Source organism: Amblyraja radiata, chromosome 13, assembly GCF_010909765.2.
Source record: "Amblyraja radiata isolate CabotCenter1 chromosome 13, sAmbRad1.1.pri, whole genome shotgun sequence".
NCBI lineage: Eukaryota > Metazoa > Chordata > Chondrichthyes > Rajiformes > Rajidae > Amblyraja > Amblyraja radiata.
In genome coordinates, this window is record NC_045968.1 from 53,785,777 (window position 1) to 53,807,696 (window position 21,920).

The following is a 21,920-nucleotide window of genomic DNA, read 5'->3' on the forward strand; positions in this document are numbered from 1 at the left end:
GCTTTCCAACTCGCTGAGGTATTTTCAATGTACTGTAAGCGATGCAGGCTGGCTTCTAAGATCAGCAAGAATTTTGCTTCCAAATTATATTGAACTTTCTAATCCTGTTTTGAAAACAATACTGTGAATTTTCAGTGTTTAAGTTCAAATTTAAATGAAACTACAAAGAGATCCCAGTTATGGTGAGACATCACGGATATACTATGGCCTTGTTTTGCAATGTCTGAATTTGGCCCCTAATTTCAATATTTCATCTTCCCATCTTTGAGAGACTTTGCATTTGAGAATCCCTACCATCACAAAGGGAAGAATTGGTCACATTGGTGCTGAAGCCTGGGTCACAACTGCACTGGAAGCTTCCAATTGTGTTGTTGCAGTTTTGTTGACAGTTCGAGGTGTTGGTTGTGCATTCATCAATATCTGAAGGACAAAGAGTGAATAAAATATCAAACAATTTCATGACATTTGACTTTGTCAATTGAAATTTTGTCTCTTTATATCATGAGATGGAATTCGCAATCCTCCAGGTTTAATATTTCATCCCTATTTTTCTTTTTTTTCTGCAGGAAAATAATCTATTCGGTACAGCATTAGATTATATCCACTGTCAGCAATTTTAAGGTAAAATGCTTCTTTTAGGCCAGCAAAGTTATACAGTGCTGTAAGAACTGCATCAGGAAATGTTACTCCTGACTCTGAGAAAAAAGGTGTTTGAAACATGTCACCATCACAAAGGGAAGAGTTGGTCACGTTGATGCCGAAGCCTGAATCACAACTACACGTGAAGCTTCCGATTATGTTGGTGCAGATTTGTTGACAGGTTGAGGTGTTGGTTGCACACTCATCAATATCTGGAGGACAAAGAGTGAATGACATGTCAAACAATTGGGCTTTGCTAACTGAAACATCATCACTGATATTTTGAGATTGAAATGAAGATATGAAATTCAACTGGTGTAATCATTTGTCCCTACATTTACACTTCTTTCTGCATGAAAAGTACCCATTCAGTTTAATTTTTGTTTGTTATTACGTGTACCGAGTTATAGTGAAAAGATTTTGCTGCTTGCTATCCAGTCATAGAAACATAGAAAAATAGGTGCAGGAGTAGGCCATTCGGCCCTTCGGCTGATAATCCATAATCTGTACCCCGTTCCTGCTTTTTCCCCATATCCCTTAATTCCTTCAGCCCTAAGAGCTAAATCTAACTCCCACTTGAAAACACCCAGTGAATTGTCCTCCACTGCCTTCTGTTGCAGATAATTCCACAGATTCACAACTCTCTGGGTGAAAAGGTTTTTCCTCATCTGTCCTAAATGGTCTACCCCTTATTTTTAAACTGTGATCCCTAGTTCTGAACTCCCCCAACCTCGGGACTATTTTTCCTGCATCTAGCCCAGGGATCGGCAACTTTTTTCTTCATAGGGGCCAGGACCCATGTCTGTGAGCATATGGCGGGCCCCATCTATCGCCATAGTTAATAAATGGAGGTAATAATATTACATTCTAACTAAATTAGTAATTAGTAATAATACATACTAACAATACATAAATTACTAATAATACATACTAACGAGTGTGACACTTGGTGTTGTTTTTTGCATTAGTTTTCACATGTTTTTCAATGAGTTTTCTGCAGTTCCCAGATCCCTCACGTCCCCGGGATCATCAGCAGCTCCAGGTCGCCTGCGAGCCCCGGGACTGGCTGTAGTTCCCAGGTCACTTGAGTGCCCCTGGTCCAGCTGTAGTTCCCAGGTCGCCTGAGTACCCTGGGACTGGCTGTAGCACCCAGGTCGCCTGCGAGCCCCGGGTCTAGCTGCAGTTCCCAGATTGCCTACGACTCCTGGGACTGTCTGCAGTTCCCAGGTCATGAAAACTACTTGGAAAAAAACCGCCTGCGGGCCAGATGATTTCGGGTTACGGGATGGATCCGGCCCGTGGACCGTAGGTTGCCGACCCCTGATCTAGCCTGCCCAATCCTTTAAGAATTTTATGTTTCTGCTAGTCTAAGTGAGAACAGCTTCACACGGGAGGCCACCAAATTCAAATGCAGTTTCATACCATTTCAAGCAGGGTGCAAGGCCACCAATTTCAGATGCAGTTTCAAACCATTTCAAGCAGGGTGCAATGCCACCAAAGACAGAGAGTTGTGACCTCTCCCTCCCCCATCTTGCAGAGACTGAGCCACGCCCACACTTCCAGGTTTTATAGTCCCTCCGACCCTCCCACCGGAAGGGATGTGGCCTTCATGGCGTGATTGACAGGAGAGAGAATCTTAACATTTTTTAAACACTAATAACTCTTTTATTTTTCATCGATGGGAAAAATCCTCGGCACCTGATGAGCGGAGGGGGACTGAGTAAGATGGCCAAAAATCACAGCCATACGTGGTAGTGTTTTTTCTAAATCAATATACTGCGCAAACAGGAAGTGGTCAAGATTAGACTTTTAATTATAGAGAAGGCATACCACTTTTCAATGAGGCAACATCACTTTTCAATAAGGCAACACCACTTTTCAATAAGGCAACACCACTTTTCAATAAGGCAACACCAACACCACTTTTCAATAAGTTTGCATTTTCAAACCAACATCACTTTTGCATAGCGTGGCCTTCATGGCATGATGACAGGAGAGAGAATATCAACATTTTTTAACGTTAATAAGTCTTTTATTTTTCATCTATGTGAAAAATCATTTTGTCCTGCGCAGCGGAGGGGGACTCTGAGTAAGATGGCCAAAAATCACAGCCGTAAGTGGTAGCGGTTTTTCTAAAACAATATATAGTGCAAACAGGAGGTGGTCAAGATGAGACTTTTAATTATATAGATAAGATCTTCTCTCATCCTTCTAAATTCCAGTAAATACAAGCCCAGTCGACCCATTCGTTCATCATATGTCAGTTCCGCCATCCCGGGAATTAAACTGGTAGACCTACACTGCACTCCCTCAATAGCAATAATGTCCTTCCTCAAATTAGGAGATTAGGAGCTGTTTCCACACCACGCTGTGGTGCATTCTGATGAAGTGCTTTCGATGGTGCATCTGTAGAAGTTGGTGAAAGTTGCTATGTTTTAAATCCATCCTACCTTCACAAAGCGAAGAGTTGGTCACATTGGTGCCGAAGCCTGGGTCACAACTGCACACAAAGCTTCCAATAGTGTTTGTGCAGATTTGTTGACAGTCTGAGGTGTTGGTTGCACATTCTTCGATGTCTAAGGAAATAAGCACAGTTACTCCTGGTGCAAATTGTTGACTTTTCCCAACATGCTTTCAAACTCACTCAGGTATTTTCAATGGAAACGATGCAGTCTGGCTTCTAAGCACAGCAAGCATTTTGTTTTGCTTCAAACGCATAATGAACTTTCTAATCCCTTGTGAAAACAATAATCTGAATTTTCATTGATAAAGATCAAGTTTACATGAAACTACAAAGAGAACACAGTTATGGAGAGACACACAACGTTATATTGCCTTCTTTTGCAATGTCTGAATTTGGCCCCTAATTTCCAATATCTAATCTTCCTATCATAGAGAGACATTGCATTTGAGAGTTCCTACCATCACAAAGGGAAGAGTTGATCACATTGGTGCTGAAGCCCGGATCACAAGTGCACAGGAAGCTTCCGATTGTGTTGTTGCAGATTTGTTGACAGTTCGATGTGTTGGTTGCACATTCATCAATGTCTGGAGGTAAAAGAATGAGTGACATGTAAAAACTGCCACATTAAATAATATTCTCGAACTCAGAGAAATTATGTATTTGAAATCAACCAACCATCACAAAGTGAAGAGTTTGTTAAGTTGATGCTGAAGCCTGGGTAACAACTGCACAGGAAGCCTCCAACTGTGTTGGTGCAGTTTTGTTGACAGTTTGAGATGTTGATTGCACATTCATCAATATCTGAAGAAATAAGCTCAGTTACTCTGCCACAGGATGTAGTTGAGGCATGTAAAATAACTGCATCAAAAAGACATTTGGACAGATGCATGCATTGTAAAATCTGCAGGGAAATGGGCCAAATGCAGTAAAGGGAACTGGCTTAGATGGGGCATCTTGGTCAACATGGAAGGTGTAATGAAATATACATGCTCACGATTTGGATATTTTGTCTCATCTTCAGAAATTGTGGAAATATTACTACCCCCACATTGCACAGGTGGCTAATATATTTTAGTTTAGGGGGGTTTAAATCTACATGACCCATGTGCCACATTGAATATTGTTTATCATCTGTTAGAAACAATGAATACGAGGTCTCTTACCATCACACAGCGAAGAGTTGGTTCGGTTAGTTTTGAAGCCGTTGTTGCAACTGCACAAGAAGCTTCCGATTGTGTTGGTGCAGATTTGTTGACAGGTTGAGGTGTTGGTTGCACATTCATCGATATCTGCAATAAAATGTCATGTCAAGTTCTTGCATAGCATGTGGCATTGCCAGCAGTAACTCATTCACTAAGAGTTCGGTTCTACATTGACACTTATTGGTGTCAAATTAAGCTCTCCGTAAATTTATTGCTGTGACATTATAAAACATATGAGCTGAGAGGGTCACTCCACACTTCAAATATCATCAGCAGCAGAACGCCTTCAGATTGATATATCTTTGAAAAAATTGCATGATTATTAATACTTACCGGGCCATATTTTGAATGGAGAGAGTAATGTGAATTGTCGGAATTGAACTTCCTCAACAAATAATAATTAACCTAAATTTCTATGATACTGCAGTAAAATACGATAATATAAAAGATTCACAGAGGAAGAAATGATAACCATTATGATTCAATATTAGGATGATACAAATACATTTGTGGGGACACCTAGATTTGACAAGGCTATAGTAACAATCATATGAAATGGTTAAAACTTTAAGATGTTGGTTCCACTTTCATCTATGTCTGGATCAAAATAAGTGAAAGTCATGTCAAATAACAAAGTGTTTAAGAAGGAACTGCAGATGCTGGAAAATCGAAGATAGACATAAGTACTGGAGAAACTCAGCGGGTGCAGCAGCATCTATGGAGCGAAGGTAATAGGCAACGTTTCGGGCCGAAACGTTCTTCAGAAGGGTTTCGGCCCAAAACGTTGCCTATTGAGTCTGAAGAAGGGTTTCGACCCGAAACATTGCCTATTTCCTCCAAATGACGTCTGATACAGGTGTTTTGTATTTTGCTTTGCCAGCTGTAACTTTGTCACATAATATTCTGAATTGCAATAGATTGCAGACTGTCATCATATTATGGCAGCACAACAAAGGAGATGTCTTACGGGAAAATATTGGTTTAACTCTTATCAACATAACCAGGTCTAGGACAGCCACTCATTGCCACATAGAACATTGGCATCAGGATTCCTTTGCGATCATATCGCCATTGGGGAAATGGCCAAAATATTGAAAAGCACAGGTTTCAACTACTTATTTCACAAAGTAATAATGGCGGAAACATAGAATTTTCCTTCGGGGTCACATAAGTGATTCCGTGAAGAAGGCCGTAACTACGCAAGCGCGTCATTACGTCTGCCGCATTGCGCAACGGATGACTGGCAGGCGCGCTGCTCCTGCCAGCGGTAAGTTTAAACCTAAAGGTAAGTTTAAAACTTAATTTCTAGGGTTTGTGTTTTGTGTTGCAGGAAGCTCCTTGCAGACCTTGCCTGCTGGATTTGGGGCGAAGTCCGGACGAGCCGCGGGGAAACCTTTAGGACCGCGGGGAACCCCTGTCACGGACGGCAGGGAATCCCGGTCACGACTTCAGGGAATCCCAGCCACGGACCGTGGGGAACCCGCTATGGATACCGCGTCAGTGCGGGTAGCGCGAGCCGGTCAAAATTCAACTTTTTCGAGTCACTGATGGTAGAGCCAGCGGCTACAGACTTGGTGCCGGCAGTGAGCATCTTGGCTACCCCGCAGGGGAGAAAAGCCACTAAAAAGTCTGTCAGGGCCCTGGACTTGGATGAGTCGGGGCAGGAGGACTCCCCTCCTTCTATGGGCAGTGTGTTTGGAAAACTGACCAATCTGGAGCACCTATTGGAGATGTTGCTCCAAAGAGATATGCTCCAAAGAAGGGAGATATCTGAGCCCGGGTATTATGGAGAACCCGCAGGCAGCGGAACCTGTGTCAGGGCTGCTTGATGTCTCCCTCTCTTAGGAGGCATAAGAGGCCAGTTTTAAACTGAGCCAGATGCAGGTATCCTCAGAGGCCTGCGGTAGCACCTGTGTCAGGGCTGCTTATGAATCTCCCTCTCTGTGGAGGGGAGTGCGAGTGGTCAGTGTGTAACTGACTTCAAATTCAAAGTATGTCCGTGGAACATACTGGAGCACATGCATATGGCTCAAAGGAAGTGCTCGCAAATGAAATGGTTACTGTTGTGGGCAGAAAACCCGGGAGGGGCCAGAGTTTCCCCTGACGCTACAAGTGCCGGCAGTGAACAGCGCTATCAGGGGTGACATTGGAGGAAATGAAACCAGCCGCCGAATCTTCTCTTCAGGTAAGACTTATTCAACAGGTATAACTGGATGAGAAAGCTAAAGCTGTCGGGCTGATCAAGGTACCAACAACGAACAAAGCTTCATCGTATCGGCGACGACACACCCCACGCTTCATTGGCAGAAAGCAGTTCACTGAAGCTGGTGGAAAGCTGCGCAGAGGCCAATGTCCAAGCCGGTCTCAGGAAATGGAATCCAAATACACTACCTTCCTACTCTCCAATCAAGGACGGGAATAGAACCCACATCAGGAGCCGTTGGGCTTACCATAGACCACCGGTAACCATGGAGGTAGGTGGGTCTGGTTCTTCCGAAACATGGGGTAAGTGGACCATTTACAAGTTGGTAATATTTACAATTATTTTTGTACAAATGATAATGATAGTATGAGATTGGGTTGTTATTGCACAGTACAAGGGTACCAAGCTTGGCTTGGATTTGGGGCCAGAGTTGTCTTTCGAGGCAGGCTCAGTGTTATGGCCAGGATTGCCTTACGGAACAAGCTCGGAATTATGGCCAGAGTAGTCTTTCGAGGCAGGCTCAGAATTATGGCTGGAGTAGCCTATCAAGGCAGGCCCAGTATTATGGTTAGAATTGTCTTTCGAGGCAGCCTCAGTATTATGGTCAGGGGATCACCTTTCGAGACAGGCTCGAGAATCTGGCCAGAGTTGTGATTCAAGGCAGGAACGGAATTATGGCAGGCATAATTCTTTTTCATTGTAAAAGATGGAGGATGTCGGTTCATAGTTGATTTAGATTTTCAGTAAATGGTATTTCGTTACTGTCTAACAAGCTGATTTCTTTAAGATCTTTATGGCATGCATCGATTTCAAAGATGCATACTATTTCAAGTCCCATTCATAGGGATCCCAGGAGTCATTTGGAATTTAACTGGATGGGGCATGTTAACAGTTAATGTGTTGTAAATGGGCTAATTTCAGCTCCCAGCTCATCTACCAATTTACTAAACCGGTGCTGGGACTGTTCAGAGCTCAAAAACACTTGTTATGGCTTATCTGGATGAGATTCTAAACGCTGTGTTTTGCTAAAATCAACTGTTTTTTCAGCCGCAACTCATTTGAGAGATTGAGGTTCCTCATCCATCCAGTTAAATTTAAGTTGATACCAACTACAGCTATTGTTTTTGGTTGTACCTTTAACTATTATTTATCTGTGACACCGCTCTGGGGCAAGAGATTGGTATCAAGCAGTCTTCTATTCATCAAGTGTAATTGGCAATATAACAGCTGTGTTTCAGCTGTGCAATTGGGCCTTTGCATTGTCAGAACTTACAAAGTGCAGAGTTCTAATCTCTCAAGTGCCAGTTAGGTCATTGTTACAGACCTATGCTATTACCAGCTGAAGCCACCAGGGTCACAATGGTGGATGAACAATATTCAGCATTGCTCCAGTAGTTTTGGTCAATAAATCTTCAGTTGTATTTCAGACTGATGCTAGTGCTCAAAGATGGGAAATTACGAATGCCATCTCTAGTTATGCAGGGATGAGATTTGCATGAATTGCCAATTCTTCAGTTATTGGTATCAACTACCTATAGACACTAGGTGCATACTATGGGTTAAAAGGTTTGTAGTGCGGATATGCATAATCTGCATGCTCAATTCCAGGTTGATACACTGTGGTGGTGGCTTATGTTGGTCACATGGGTGCAATGAAGTCAAAGTATCCTGTCATAATTTACCCAACTTTATTTGGCACTGGTGTATCATCACGTAAATCAATTACAACACAGAATGGATGTTGGATCACTAAGTATTTTATGACATTGTGGCTCGATGGAACACCAAATATCGATATGTCTGCACCCAGGCTCATTCACCAGGTTGTAAGACATGTGGCATCACAGTGGCAAGAGATACATTCTTGCTACACGAGGGAGGAATGTTCTTTTGTGTCGTTGCTCCATTTTGCCTCATCAGTCGGATCTTGCAATGATACAGCAAGATCCCGCTTTAGGGTTTTCGTACTGTCTGACTGGCCTATGTAGCCATGGTGTCCTGCAAATGTTGGGAATTATTGTAGAACCATATATGGGGTTTCTAAACATAAAACGTGCTGGTTCAGCCTGGGACTCGGGGAACCAACATCTGTATGATTAATCAATTCATTGCCTTACAGAATCTGAGAAGACAGCTCCTGCGACTTGGGTTGTCAGACCAATCCATGTAGGTGCTCACTGCAGAGTGCAGAGATAGCACCAAAAAAAAGCAGTACATTTCCTCTTCAGGAGGTGGGAAGTGATCTGTTTAAATGCTATGTTACATATAATACGGCACGGACACTGACGTTTTAGAGTTCATTTTCTATGGGCCCTTGACAATAAATTACGTTATAGTCCCATTAACTGTGCTTAACATGCTTTCTCATCATATTTGCTGCAGCGAGCGGGACCCAGCTCTGTCGGGTCTCACCCTCTGATTCTAGTTTATTAAGGATATCTTTGCACGTGTTCTCCACAGACCCAAGTACACGGAGTATGGGATATTGACATTGTGTTGACACTGCTTCGCCAGGGGGCTCCAGCTATATACCTATCTTTGGCTCAGGGCTCATAAGGTATCCCATTGGTGCTGTTCTCAGCGCAACGGGTCCAGTCATTGTATAAATTGGGACTGGACAGGATGGTTATACCTGCTAATAATATAATATTTCATGTTTACGATTTAGTTAGGCAGGACAGCCCAGGGGTGTCAGGTCTCAAGCTAGTTCTCATGACATACTTCACGCACCTTCGGTTATGTGTGGTCACACATTTACAACATTACGTCAGGGTCACCTGATACTGATACTAGGTATGTTTATACTTCTTCTTGTAGGATTCCGGCAGTGTAGACGCTGCTAAGCGTATTACTGCCCTCCACAGGTCAAAGTTTGAACTAAATTCTTACATACAGTCCTGTAACTTGCAGGAATAGAAGAACAGCCCTGGATATCAGTCGATGTTTCTCACTGTGTCCAAACAAAGATGAAACAGAAAAAGCCTCAACTCCAAGTCCTGTCAGTCCAACAAACAATACTTTTCTTTCTACCCTGTACTTTTTACATTCTAGGAAAACATGCTTAACTGTCTCATTACTCCCACATTCACACAAGCCAGAAACATGTTTCCCTACAATGCACAAATAGTAATTTAACCCACAGTGTCCCAACCTCAATCTACACAGTTTAACTGAGTCCCTAAGGGACAGAGATGTACAGAAACATATTTTCCTAATTTCAGATTGTATAGAAAAGTAGTGTCTACCCCTGACTTCCATTTCCCATCCTCTCTGCCATTCTTTTGTTAAGCCCTCTTCAATTATTTCTCTCAGTTCCACTCTCCCCAATGATATCTACTGTACTATATCTACTGTATAACCTTCAAGAAAAATTTATTCCTATGAAGAAAAAAAAGGGGTAAGGGTAAGAACAGTCAGCCATGGCTCAGTAAAACTATAAAGGATAGTATTCGGCTGAAGGCAAGGGCATATAAGGTAGCCAGAGATAGTGGGAGGGTAGAGGATTGGGAAGCATTTAAAGGTCAGCAAAAAATAACTAAGAGATTAATTAAGACGGGGAAAATAGACTATGAAAGGAATTTAGCGAACAACATAAAAACTAATAGTAAGAGTTTTTATAGCTATATAAAAAGAAAAAGGGTGGCTAAGGTGAACGTTGGTCCATTGGAGGGTGAGACTGGAGAGTTGTTGGTGGGGAACATGGAAATGGCAAAGGCATTAAACGAGTATTTTGTATCAGTCTTCACTATAGAAGACACAAAAAATATTCCAACGCTGGATAAACAGGGGGCGGTAGGAATGGAGGAGCTAAATACTATTAAGATCACCAAGGAGGTGGTATTAGGGAAATTAATGAGACTGAAGGAGGATAAATCCCCTGGGCCTGATGGATTACATCCAAGGGTCTTGAGGGAGATAGCGGTGGGGATTGTGGATGCATTGGTGATAATTTTCCAAAACTCCCTGGAGGCAGGAACGGTCCCAGTGGATTGGAAAATGGCCAATGTAACACCTATATTTAAAAAAGGAAGTAAACAGAAGGCGGGTAACTATAGACCGGTTAGTCTAACATCGGTGGTGGGTAAAATGTTAGAGACAATTATTAAAGAAACACTAACGGGGCACTTGGATAAACATGACTTCATCGGACAGAACCAGCATGGTTTTGTGAAGGGGAAGTCCTGTTTAACGAATCTGCTCGAATTCTTTGAGGAAGTAACAACCCGGGTGGATAAAGGGGAACCGGTGGATGTGGTATACTTGGACTTCCAAAAGGCTTTTGACAAGGTGCCACATAAGAGACTGTTGCTAAAAATAAAAAATTATGGGATTGGGGGTAATATATTAGCATGGGTAGAGGATTGGCTAACAAATAGGAAGCAGAGAGTGGGGATAAATGGTTCATACTCGGGATGGCAACCGGTAACTAGCGGGGTTCCGCAAGGGTCGGTGCTGGGACCCCAGTTGTTCACAATTTATATAAATGATTTGGAGGAGGGAACCAAGTGTAATATATCAAAATTTGCGGACGATACAAAAATGGGAGGAAAAGTAGGGGATGAGGAGGATAGGAAGAGTCTGCAAAAGGATATAGATAAGCTAGGTGAGTGGGCAACAACTTGGCAGATGAAATTTAATACTAATAAATGTGAAGTCATTCACTTTGGGAAAAAAAATGATAGGGCAAGTTATTTTCTAAATGAGGAGGAGCTGCGTTGTAATGCAACGCAAAGGGATCTAGGGGTATTAGTACATGAATCACTAAAAGTTAGTATGCAGGTGCAGCAAGCAATCAGGAAGGCCAATGGAGTTTTGGCCTTTATTGCTAGGGGGATTGAGTATAAAAACACGGAGGTCTTGCTGCAGCTGTACACAGTATTAGTGAGACCACATTTGGAATACTGTGTACAGTTCTGGGGTCCATACTTAAGAAAGGATGTACTAGCCCTGGAGGCAGTGCAGCGAAGGTTTACAAGATTAATTCCTGCAATGAGGGGATTGACATATGAGGAAAGGTTAAGTAGGCTGGAACTCTACTCCTTGGAATTTAGAAGAATGAGAGGCGATCTCATTGAAACATATAAGATCGTGAGGGGCCTTGATCGGGTGGATGCACCGAGGATGTTCCCAATGATCGGGGAAACTAGAACTAGGGGACATAGTTGCAGAATAAGGGGGGGCTCTTTTAAAACTGAGATGAGGAAGAACTTCTTCACCCAGAGGGTGGTTAATTTATGAAATTCACTGCCCCAGGGAGCAGTGGAAGCAGAAACGTTAAATATATTTAAGTCTAAAATAGATGGTTTTTTAGCTGCCAAGGGGATAAGGGGCTACGGGGAGAGGGCAGGGATATGGACCTAGGTATGGTTAGTATAGTAAGACCTGAGTGATCTCCTGGACAAGTGTCGATCGCCTGGATTGGGGTCGGAGAGGAATTTTCCGGATTTTTTTCCCGAATTGGACCTGGGTTTTTATCCGTTTTTTTGCCTCCCCCAGGAGATCACGAGGTTCTTGGGGTGGAGAGGGGTGATAGCGGTATAAAGGGGAGGGTAGTGTCTTGTGTTCTGTGTCTTGTGTCTACTGTTTGTGGGTAAGTGTGTCTGTTTAGTGTTCAGCCATGAGCGAATGGCGGTGCGGGCTCGACGGACCTGGTGGTCTACTCTCGCACCTACTTTCTATGTTTCTATGTTTCTATGATACATGGATATCTATTTCTCTTCTTAAACTCTCCTTTGCTATGAGGTCCAGCTGCTCATTCCCCCTCACCCCAGCATGCCCGGGAACCCAGCAAATAGTGATGTTACACGCAAACCCAATTCTAGAAAACACACTTAAGATTTCATTTAGAATGTCAGGACGAGTTTTAGATTTCCCTACTCTTAAAGTTTCAAGAGCAGCTGCAGAATCAGAACAGATAATGACTTCTCTAAAACAGGCTTCCTCAATCCACCATAGAGCCGGCCAATCTTCAGGTATGTTTATTAGCCAATCTTCAGGTATGTTTATTAGTTACTAATAACCTCATAAGAAGGTATCAGTTCAGACCATCTTCAGGTGGTTCAAACGGGGTTTGGCTTATACAGGAGTAGATACTAATTTTCTAATCTTACTCCACCAGGGCTGCTAATTCATCAGCAGCAAGGGTTATGTTCGGTCCTCTGGACCACATCCTGCCGACTGCAGGTTGGCCTAATGATCGAATTTCCAAACATTTTATTTTTAACCCATTGCCAGACCAGGGGTATTTGCCAATTTAAAAAAAAAATTTAGGTTCTATTTTATAGTTTCCCCGGGATGAGAGGGGTTACTATTATTATTATCTGTTCATTTATCAGCATCAGCTTGTTTTAGTCTAGTCTATGAGCGATTACGTGCCCACCGCTCCCACCCTCATATTTTCGGTCATCTGGAGGTTTCAGTCGTCTTTAATCTTACTATGTTACTTCAATTACTGTTATCTGTGATTTGAAGATTGACGCGCATGTGTGGTGATGGCTTTCTTCACGTAATCGCTCATCGTAACTCCTCACAAAATAAAGATCAAACTTCAAACTGGTAAGTTCTCGTTTAATCTCACTATTTTAAGGTAATTAACGTATGAAACATTAACGATTTTTATAAGTCTGCTGTATCTTAAGGTGACTAAAATCTATGTTTGGCCATCTAAGATGCTGGGCAGCCTGAAATGCAACAATAAATAGCAGTGGAAAATCTGAGAAAGCATCTGTTTCAAAAATACCTACCATCACAAAGGGAAGAGTTGGTCACATTGGTGCTGAAGCCCGAATCACAACTGCACACAAAACTTCCGATTGTGTTGTTGCAGATTTGTTGACAGTTCGAGGTGTTGGTTGGACATTCATCAATGTCTGGAGAAAAAAGAATGAGTGACATGTAAAAACTGCCACATTAAATATTATTCTCCAACTCTGAGAAATAATGTATTTGAAATCTTCCTACCATCACAAAGTGAAGAGTTTGTTAATTTGATGCGGAAGCCTGGGTAACAACTGCACAGGAAGCCTCCTACTGTGTTGGTGCAGTTTTGTTGACAGTTTGAGATGTTGATTGCACATTCATCAATATCTGAAGAAATAAGCTCAGTTACTCTGCCACAGGATGTAGTTGAGGCATGTAAAATAACCACATCAAAAATACATTTGGACTGATGCACGCATTGTAAAATTTGCCGGGAAATGGGCCAAATGCAGTAAATGGAACTGGCTGAGAAGTCGTGAATTTATGGAATTTCCTGCCACAGAGGGCAGTGGAGGCCAAGTCACTGGATGGGTTTAAGAAATAGTTAGATAGAGCTCTAGGGCCTAATGGAGTCAAGGGATGTGGGGAGAAGGCAGGCCCGGGTTATTAAGGGACACAAAAATGCTGGAGAAACTCAGCGGGTGCAGCAGTATCTATGGAGCGAAGGAAATAGACGATGTTTCAGGCCGACACCCTTCTTCAGACTGATGGGGGGTGGGGGGGAGAAGGACGGAAAAAGGGAGGAGGAGGAGCCCGAGGGCGGGGGGATGGGAGGAGACAGCTCGAGGGTTAAGGAAGGGGAGGAGACAGCAAGGGCTAGCAAAACTGGGAGAACGTTTATGCCATCCAGACGCAAGCAACCCAGGCGGAATCTGAGGTGCTGTTCCTCCAATTTCCGGTGTTGCTCACTCTGGCAATGGAGGAGACCCAGGACAGAGAGGTCGGATTGGGAATGGGATGGGGAGTTGAAGTGCTGAGCCACCGGGTGTTCAGGTAGGTTATTGCGGACTGAGCGGAGGTGTTCGGTGAAACAATCGCCCAACCTCCGCATAGTCTCCCCGATGTAAATCAGCTGACATCTAGAGCAGCGGATGCAGTAGATGAGGTTGGAGGAGATACAGGTGAACCTTTGTCGCACCTGGAACGACTGCTTGGGTCCTTGAATGGAGTCGAGGGGGGAGGTGAAGGGACAGGTGTTGCATTTCTTGCGGTTGTAACGGAAAGTGCCCGGGGAGGGGGTGGTACGGGAGGGAAGGGAAGAATTGACAAAGGAGTTGCAGAGGGAGTGGTCTTTGCAGAAGGCAGACATAGGGGTCGATGGGAAGATGTGGCGAGTGGTGAGGTCACGTTGGAGGTGGCGGAAATGGCGGAGGATTATTTGTTGTATTTGCCGGCTGGTGGGGTGAAAGGTGAGGACTAGGGGGACTCTGCCCTTGTTGCGAGTGCGGGGATGGGGAGAGAGAGCAGTGTTGTGGGGTATGGATGAGACCCTGGTGCGAGCCTCATCTATGGTGGTGGAGAGGAATCCCCGTTCCCTGAAGAACGAGGACATTTCCGATGCCCTGGTGTGGAACGTCTCATCCTGAGAGCAGATGCGGCGTAGGCGGAGGAATTGGGAGTAGGGGATGGAGTCTTTACAGGGGACAGGGTGGGAAGACGAGTAGTCCAGATAGCCATGTGAGTCAGTGGCTTTGTAGTGTATGTCGGTCAGAAGTCTGTCCCCTGCGATGGAGATGGTGAGGTCAAGGAATGGTAGGGAAGTGTCGGAAATGGGATAGGGATGATCAGCCTTGATCACAATGAATGGCGGTGCTGAATGGAAGGGCTGAATGGCCTCCTCCTGCACCTATTTTCTAAATGGAACTGGTTTAGAGTCAAGTCAAGTTTATTCGTCACATACACCTACGGATGTGCAGTGAAATGAAAAGTGGCAATACTCGCGGACAAACAAACAAACAACCAAACAAACTACAAACAGAATGTAACAGAATCACACAGTCTTTTACATATTAAATATTGTGCGAGGAAGGAAAAAGGGAAGAAAACAGCCATTTAAAAAAAGCAGTAGAGTGGTACAGTAAAGTTAGTCCCTGGTGAGATAGGAGTTTGCAGTCCTAATGGCCTCTAGGAAGAAACTCCTTCTCAACCTCTCCATTCTCACAGCATGGCAACGGAGGCATTTGCCTGAACGTAGCAGCTAGAACAGTCCATTGCAGGGGTGGAAGGGGTCTCCCATGATCTTATTGGCTCTGGAGTTGCACCTCCTGATGTATAGTTCCTACAGAGGAGCGAGTGAAGTTCCTATAGTGCGTTCGGCTGAACGCACTACTCTCTGCAGAACCTTCTTGTCCTGGGCAGAGCAATTCACAAACCAGATTGTAATATTTCCGGACAAGATGCTTTCCACAGCCGCAGAGTAGAAGCACTGGAGGATCCTCGGAGACACTCTGAATTTCCTCAATTGCCTTGCCTTACTCATGAGTGCTGCGGTGTGTGATGTCCATATCATATCCTCAGCGATGTGGACTCCCAGATATTTAAAACAGCTCACCCTATCCACTGTATCCCCATTTATCCTCAATGGTGCGTACGTCCTCAGATGATGTGCCCTCCTAAAGTCCACGATCAGCTCCTTAGTTTTTTTGATGTTCAAGAGTAGGCTGTTGTCCTGACACCAGAGTGCCAGATCAGCCACCTCCTCCCGGTAGGCCTTCTCATCGTTGTCTGAGATCAGGCCCACCACCACCACAGTGTCATCAGCAAACTTGATTATTGAGTTGGAGCTGAACCTAGCCACACAGTCATGTGCGTACAGGGAGTACAATATGGGGCTGAGGATGCAAACCCTGGGGGGATCCTGTGCTCAGGGTGAGGGACTTCGATGTATTCCCTCCCATCTTGACTACTGCCTGGCGGTAGGTAAGTCGAGGGCCCAGGCACACAGGAGGGTGTTAAGGCCTAATTCCAGTAGCTTCTCGGCCAGTCTGGTTGGAACTATCGTGTTGATGGTTGAACTGAAGTCAACATAGAAGGTGTAATGAAATATACATGCTCACGATTTGGATATTTTGTCTCATCTTGTGAAAGATTGCTACCGCCACATTGCACAGGTGGCTAAGATAGTTTAGTTTAAGGGGGTTTAAATCTACATGACCTATGTGCCACACTGATTATTGTTTGCCATCTGTTAGAAACAATGAATATGAAGTCTCCTACCATCACACAGCGAAGAGTTGGTTCGGTTACTTTTGAAGCCAGTGTTGCAACTGCACAAGAAGCTTCCGATTGTGTTGGTGCAGATTTGTTCACACTTTGAGGTGTTGGTTGCACATTCATTAATATCTGCAATTAAATGTCATGTCAAGTTCTTGCATAGCATGTGGCATTGCCAGCAGTAACTCATTCACTTAATGTTCTGTTCTACAAAGACAGCAGGATGACACTGCATGGTGGTGGCACAGTAAATTAAGCTCTCCGTAAAAATATTGCTGTGACATTATAAAACATATGAGCTGAGAGAGTCACTCTTCACTTCAAATATCATCAGCATCAGAATGTCTTCAGATTTATATATCTTTGAAAAAATTGCATGATTATTAATATTTACCGGGCCATATTTTGATTGGAGAGAGTAATGTGAATTGTTGGAATTGAACTTCCTTAACAAATAATAATTAACCTAAATTTTTATGATACTGCAGTAAAATATGATAATATTAAAGATTCACAGAGAAAGAAATGATAACCATTATAATTCAATATTAGGATGATACAAAAACATTTTGGGGGCCACCTATTTCTGACCGGGCTGTAGTAACAATCATATTAAGTGGTTGAAAGTTTGCGATGTTGTTTCCACATTCATCTATGTCTGGATCAAAATAAATGGAAGTCATGTCAAATAAAGTGTTGGAGCACATTGGTGGGTTTACATTCGTGGAGTGAATGGGAAGACATCATTTCAGTTCAGATCTCTTGATCAGCGTCGGCAATTGCTAGTCTCTCCAAATGACGTCTGATACAGGTGTTTTGTATTTTGCTTTGCCAGCTGCAACTTTGTCACATAATTTCTGAATTGCAATAGATTGCAGACTGTCATCATATTGTGGCAGCACAACAAATGGAGATGTCTTATGGGAAAATATTGGTTTAACTCTTACCAACATAACCAGGTCTAGGAGAGCCACTCATTGCCACATAGAACATTGGCATCAGGATTCCTTTGCGATCATATCGCCATTGGGGAAATGGCCAAAATATTGAAAAGCACAGGTTTCAAGTCCTGATTTCACAAGGTAATAATGAAGGAAACATAGAATTTTAATTCGGAGTCATATGAGTAATCCCGTGAATAACCCCGCCAGAGCACACGCGTGTCTTTACGCCTTAGTGCATGGCGCGATGACTGACTGGCAGGCGAGCTGCTCCTGCCAGCGGTAAGTTTAAACATGAAGGTAAATTTTAAAATTATTCCCAGTTTATGTTTTGTCTTGTAGGAATCTTTCCTTACAGAGGTTTCCTGTTGGATTTCGGGGCGAAATCCGGACGGACCGCGGGGAACCCTTTATGGACCGCGGGGAATCCCAGTCATGGACCGCAGGGAATCCCGGTCACAACCTCGGGGAATCCCGGCCAGGGACCGCGGGGAACCCGCTACGGAGACCGCGGAAGTGCGGGTAGCGGGCGGCGGTCGAATTCGCCTTTCGAGTCGCTGGCGGTGGAGCCAGCGGCTTCAGACTGGTGATGGTAGCACCTAGGCAAACCCGCTTGGAGGGTTAGCCACAAAATTATATCTCCCTCTCTGAGGAGGGGAGCGTAGACAAGATGAAAGGAGGCCCGTTGACACAAACAAGTCGGGCCAGGAAGATTCCTGATCGAGAGGATTCCCTCCTTCAATAGGTAGCGTCTTTGAACGCTCTAACCCACATGGAGCACCTGATGGAGAGGTGCTCCACAATGATATGCTCCAAAGGAGGGAGCTATATCACCGCGTGTCTCGTCGGGGGTCTGCAGCAGCACCTGTTTTCAGGGCTGCCTACGAATCTCCCTCTCTGTGGAGGGGAGTGCGAGTGGTCAGTGTGTAACTGACTTCAAATTCGAAGTATGTCCGTGGAACATACTGGAGCACATGCATATGGCTCCATGAAATACTCGCAAATGAAAGGGTTATTGCCGTGGGCAGAAAACCCGGAAGGGGCCAGAGTTCCCCTCACGGCCGCCAGTGAACAGCGCTATCAGGAGTGACATTGGAGAAAAGAAACTAGCCGCCGAAGCTTCTCTTCAGGTAAGACTCGTCCAACAGGATGAGGAAGCAAAAGCTGTCGGACTAATCAAGGTACCAACGACGAACAAAGCTTCATTGTTTCGGCGACGACACACCCCACACCTCATCGGCAGAAAGCAGTTCACTGAAGCTGGTGGCAGCTTGAAAGCTGGGCAGAGGTCTTTCAGGCCAATGTCCAAGCTGGTCTCAGGAAATATGGAATCCACACACCAGTCCTACTCTTCAATCAAGGATGGGAATAGAACCCAGATCAGGGGCCTTTGGGATTACCATAAGACCACCGGTAGCCAGGGAGGTAGGTGGGTCTGGTTCTTCCGATACATGGGGTATGTGGACCATTTACAAGTTGGTAATATTTACGCTTGTTTTTTGTACAAATGACAATGATAACATGAGATTCAGATTCGTTGATAAACATGTGATTGGTTTATTTTTGCACAGTATACAAGGGTTCCAAGCATGACTTGGAATTAGGGCCAGAGTTGTCTTTCGAGGCAGGCTCAGTATTATGGCCAGGATTGCCTTCCGAGACAAGCTCGGAAATATGTCCAAAGTTGTCTTTCGAGGCAGGCTCAGAATTATGGCGGAGCTGTCTTTCAAGGCAGGCCCAGTATTATGGCCAGAGTTGTCTTTCAAGGCAGGCTCAGTATTATGGCCAGAATTACCTTCCGAGACAGGCTCGGGAATTTGGTCATTGTCGTTCGAGGTAGGCACGGAATTATGGCAGGTGTGGCCTGTTCATTGTGAACGGTGGAGGATGTCGGTTCATCTTTGATTTAACTCGTATGTGCAACAGAGACTTTTCAGAATATGGAATTTTGTTACTGTTAAACAACTGATTTCCATTCGCAGGGATCACCGGAGACATTTGAAATTTATCTGAATGGGACAATGATAACACATAAAGCATTGCAAAATGGGCTAACTTCAGCTCCCAGGTTATTTACCAAATTATTAAACCGGTGCTTGGACTGCCAAAAGCTCAAAACCACTTATTCTGGCTTATCCGGATGGTATTCTAACGCTGTATTTTGCTAAAAATCAACTGTTTCAGCTGCAAACTATAATTGAGAAATTGAGGTTCCTCATCCATCCAGTTAAATTCAAGTTGATACCAACTAGCGTTATTGATTATTGGGGTTTACCTTTAATTATTAATTTGTCTGTGACTCCGCCCTGGGGTAAGAGATTGGAAACAATTGAAGCCTGTAACAACCTTGTTGTTATGAAGCAGCCTTCTATTCATTAAGTATAATTGGCAATATAGCAGCTGTGTTTCAACTGTGCAAATTGGACCTTTGCATTATCAGAACTTACAACATGCAAAGTAGTAACCTCTCAGGTGCCATGTAGGTCATTGTTAACAGACCTATGCTATTACCAGCTGAAGCTACCAGTGTCACAATGGTGGAGGAACAATATTCAGCATTGCTCCAGTAGGTTTTGGTCACTAAATCTTCAGTTATATTACAAAACTGATGCTAGTGCTCAAGATGAAAAATTACGAATGCCATCTCTAGTCACGGAGGCAGAAGGGATTTGCATGAGTTACCAATTCTCCAGTTCTTGGTATCAACTATCTATAGACACTATGTGCATTTTACTTCGGAGTCACGTGAGTGACTACGTGAAGAACCCGCTTCCAACGCATGCGTGTCATATCGCTACACGCATTGCACGAGTCAACAGAAGGGTGGAGGATGTCCCCCAGTAACGGGAGAAGAAAAAAGGGCCAGCAAAAGGCAGGTAAGGACTCTGCATTTTTATTCACAGCAAAATGGACAGAGTAAAAAGGTAGCGGTCTGCTAAAAAGCTGCCCGAGAAACGCGTTGTAAACGTGGATGAACGGCAGAGACAGCAGCCGTCGGCTCTAGAGGCCTCGGTAGAGGAATCAGCTGTGCAAGAAATCATTCTGGCACCGACGAAACCTACTTCCCGGCTGGGAGGCAAAGTTCAAACTAAAACACACCATCTAGAAGAGCCCGACTTGGAGCAGCAGCGGGCGACCAGCCCGTATCAATATCGGACCAGGGCTGAACGGGTGCGGGAGACGGAACAACCCCGCTATGAGTGGCTGCATACGGAGCAGCCAGGAGAAACAGCTGACCGGGAACAGACATGGACCGACAGTCAGGACCGGTGTGGCCAGCGGTGGGACGAGGAAAGCCCGCAAACCAGCACCCGTGAGTAACGGGGACGGGAACAGCGGGGATACAGAGAAGAGCAGCACACTGCTGAAATGCTGCAGGAATGGGAGCAGCCAAAAATAGCAAGTGCAGCTCAACACAAAGACCGTCTAAAGGAGCTGCTGGAGGAGCTCCTTCGCAGTGGCAGTCCCATGAATGTGGAGACTAGCCACAGTGGGCAGGCAAGCCCCATAATGGTACCCCGTGAGGGACCCCCTGAAATCTCGACCTCTTCGGAGGAGAGTGGGCAGGACCCTGATGGGCCAGACCCTGATCACACAGCTTCCCATGATCCTGAATCTGCAGAAAAACATACACTGCTGGACATGGTGGCTGATTACTACAAACCAAGTCAAACAGGGGCAGACTTGGATTCCAGGATGGCAGCCAGTATTAACTACATGTCTGGCCATCAACTCCAACAACAAATATTCACAGAGACACTGGCCAGACATCTGCCACCTGGTAACTGTGATGCATTACAAATCCCCAGTGTCAACCAATGCATTTGGAAGCATATGGGGAGGGACATCAGGAACCAGGACCTCAAAATCCAGAAAACCTTAAAGGGGCTTACGGCAGGGATCACAGCCTACACCCGCACCCTGGACAAAACAGAGCTAACTAAAGACCACCAAGACGCACTAGCTCTGTTTTGTAATGTACAATATGAGCTGAATAGCATGCGGAAGGCTGCTATTCAGCCGACACTGGATCCCATATACGCAACAATTTGCAAACAAAGAGCCGTTAAAACCTCAACCCTTTTGTTTGGGCAAGACTTGTCCAAACAGGTCAAGAAACTGGACGAAGAAGCCAAGACATTGGGGCTCATCAAAGCCAGCACGAAGGCTTATTTTGGATCACGGTACCAGCCACATGTAAGACCGATAAGTGTGGCTCATACCAGTGGCACTGCCAGAAACCAATACAACCCACAGCAGCCTTTTTTAGGGTATGGCCAGAGACGGCCACCCTGGAAGATGCGGAAGCATCAACCTCCAGTACAACCTCGAACACAATCAATAAAAACAGAACCCCCCTTTTTCAAAAAAACAAGAAAATAATACAACCACCAGTAACCATGGAGGTACGGGGTGGGGTTCTTTTATAAAAAAGGGACCCACGACGGGGGGGGTGGGAGGTTGCAATACGACAGTTATGAATGGTGTAAAATCACTAC

At 44.5% G+C, this 21,920-nt stretch overlaps 1 protein-coding gene across 1 annotated transcript in view; it reads right to left on the minus strand.

The window, feature by feature from the left end:
• LOC116979505 (serine-rich adhesin for platelets-like) overlaps nt 1–21,920 on the minus strand; it is a 1,930,096-nt gene that overhangs the window by 963,046 nt on the left and 945,130 nt on the right. The window contains exons 93-101 of the mRNA XM_033031015.1: nt 16,484–16,609; nt 13,469–13,594; nt 13,252–13,377; nt 4,267–4,392; nt 3,779–3,904; nt 3,562–3,687; nt 3,090–3,215; nt 726–851; nt 295–420 (exon numbers count right to left, since the gene is read on the minus strand). Coding sequence (XP_032886906.1) covers nt 295–420; nt 726–851; nt 3,090–3,215; nt 3,562–3,687; nt 3,779–3,904; nt 4,267–4,392; nt 13,252–13,377; nt 13,469–13,594; nt 16,484–16,609 — 1,134 coding nt within the window. The remainder of the gene's footprint in view (nt 1–294; nt 421–725; nt 852–3,089; nt 3,216–3,561; nt 3,688–3,778; nt 3,905–4,266; nt 4,393–13,251; nt 13,378–13,468; nt 13,595–16,483; nt 16,610–21,920) is intronic.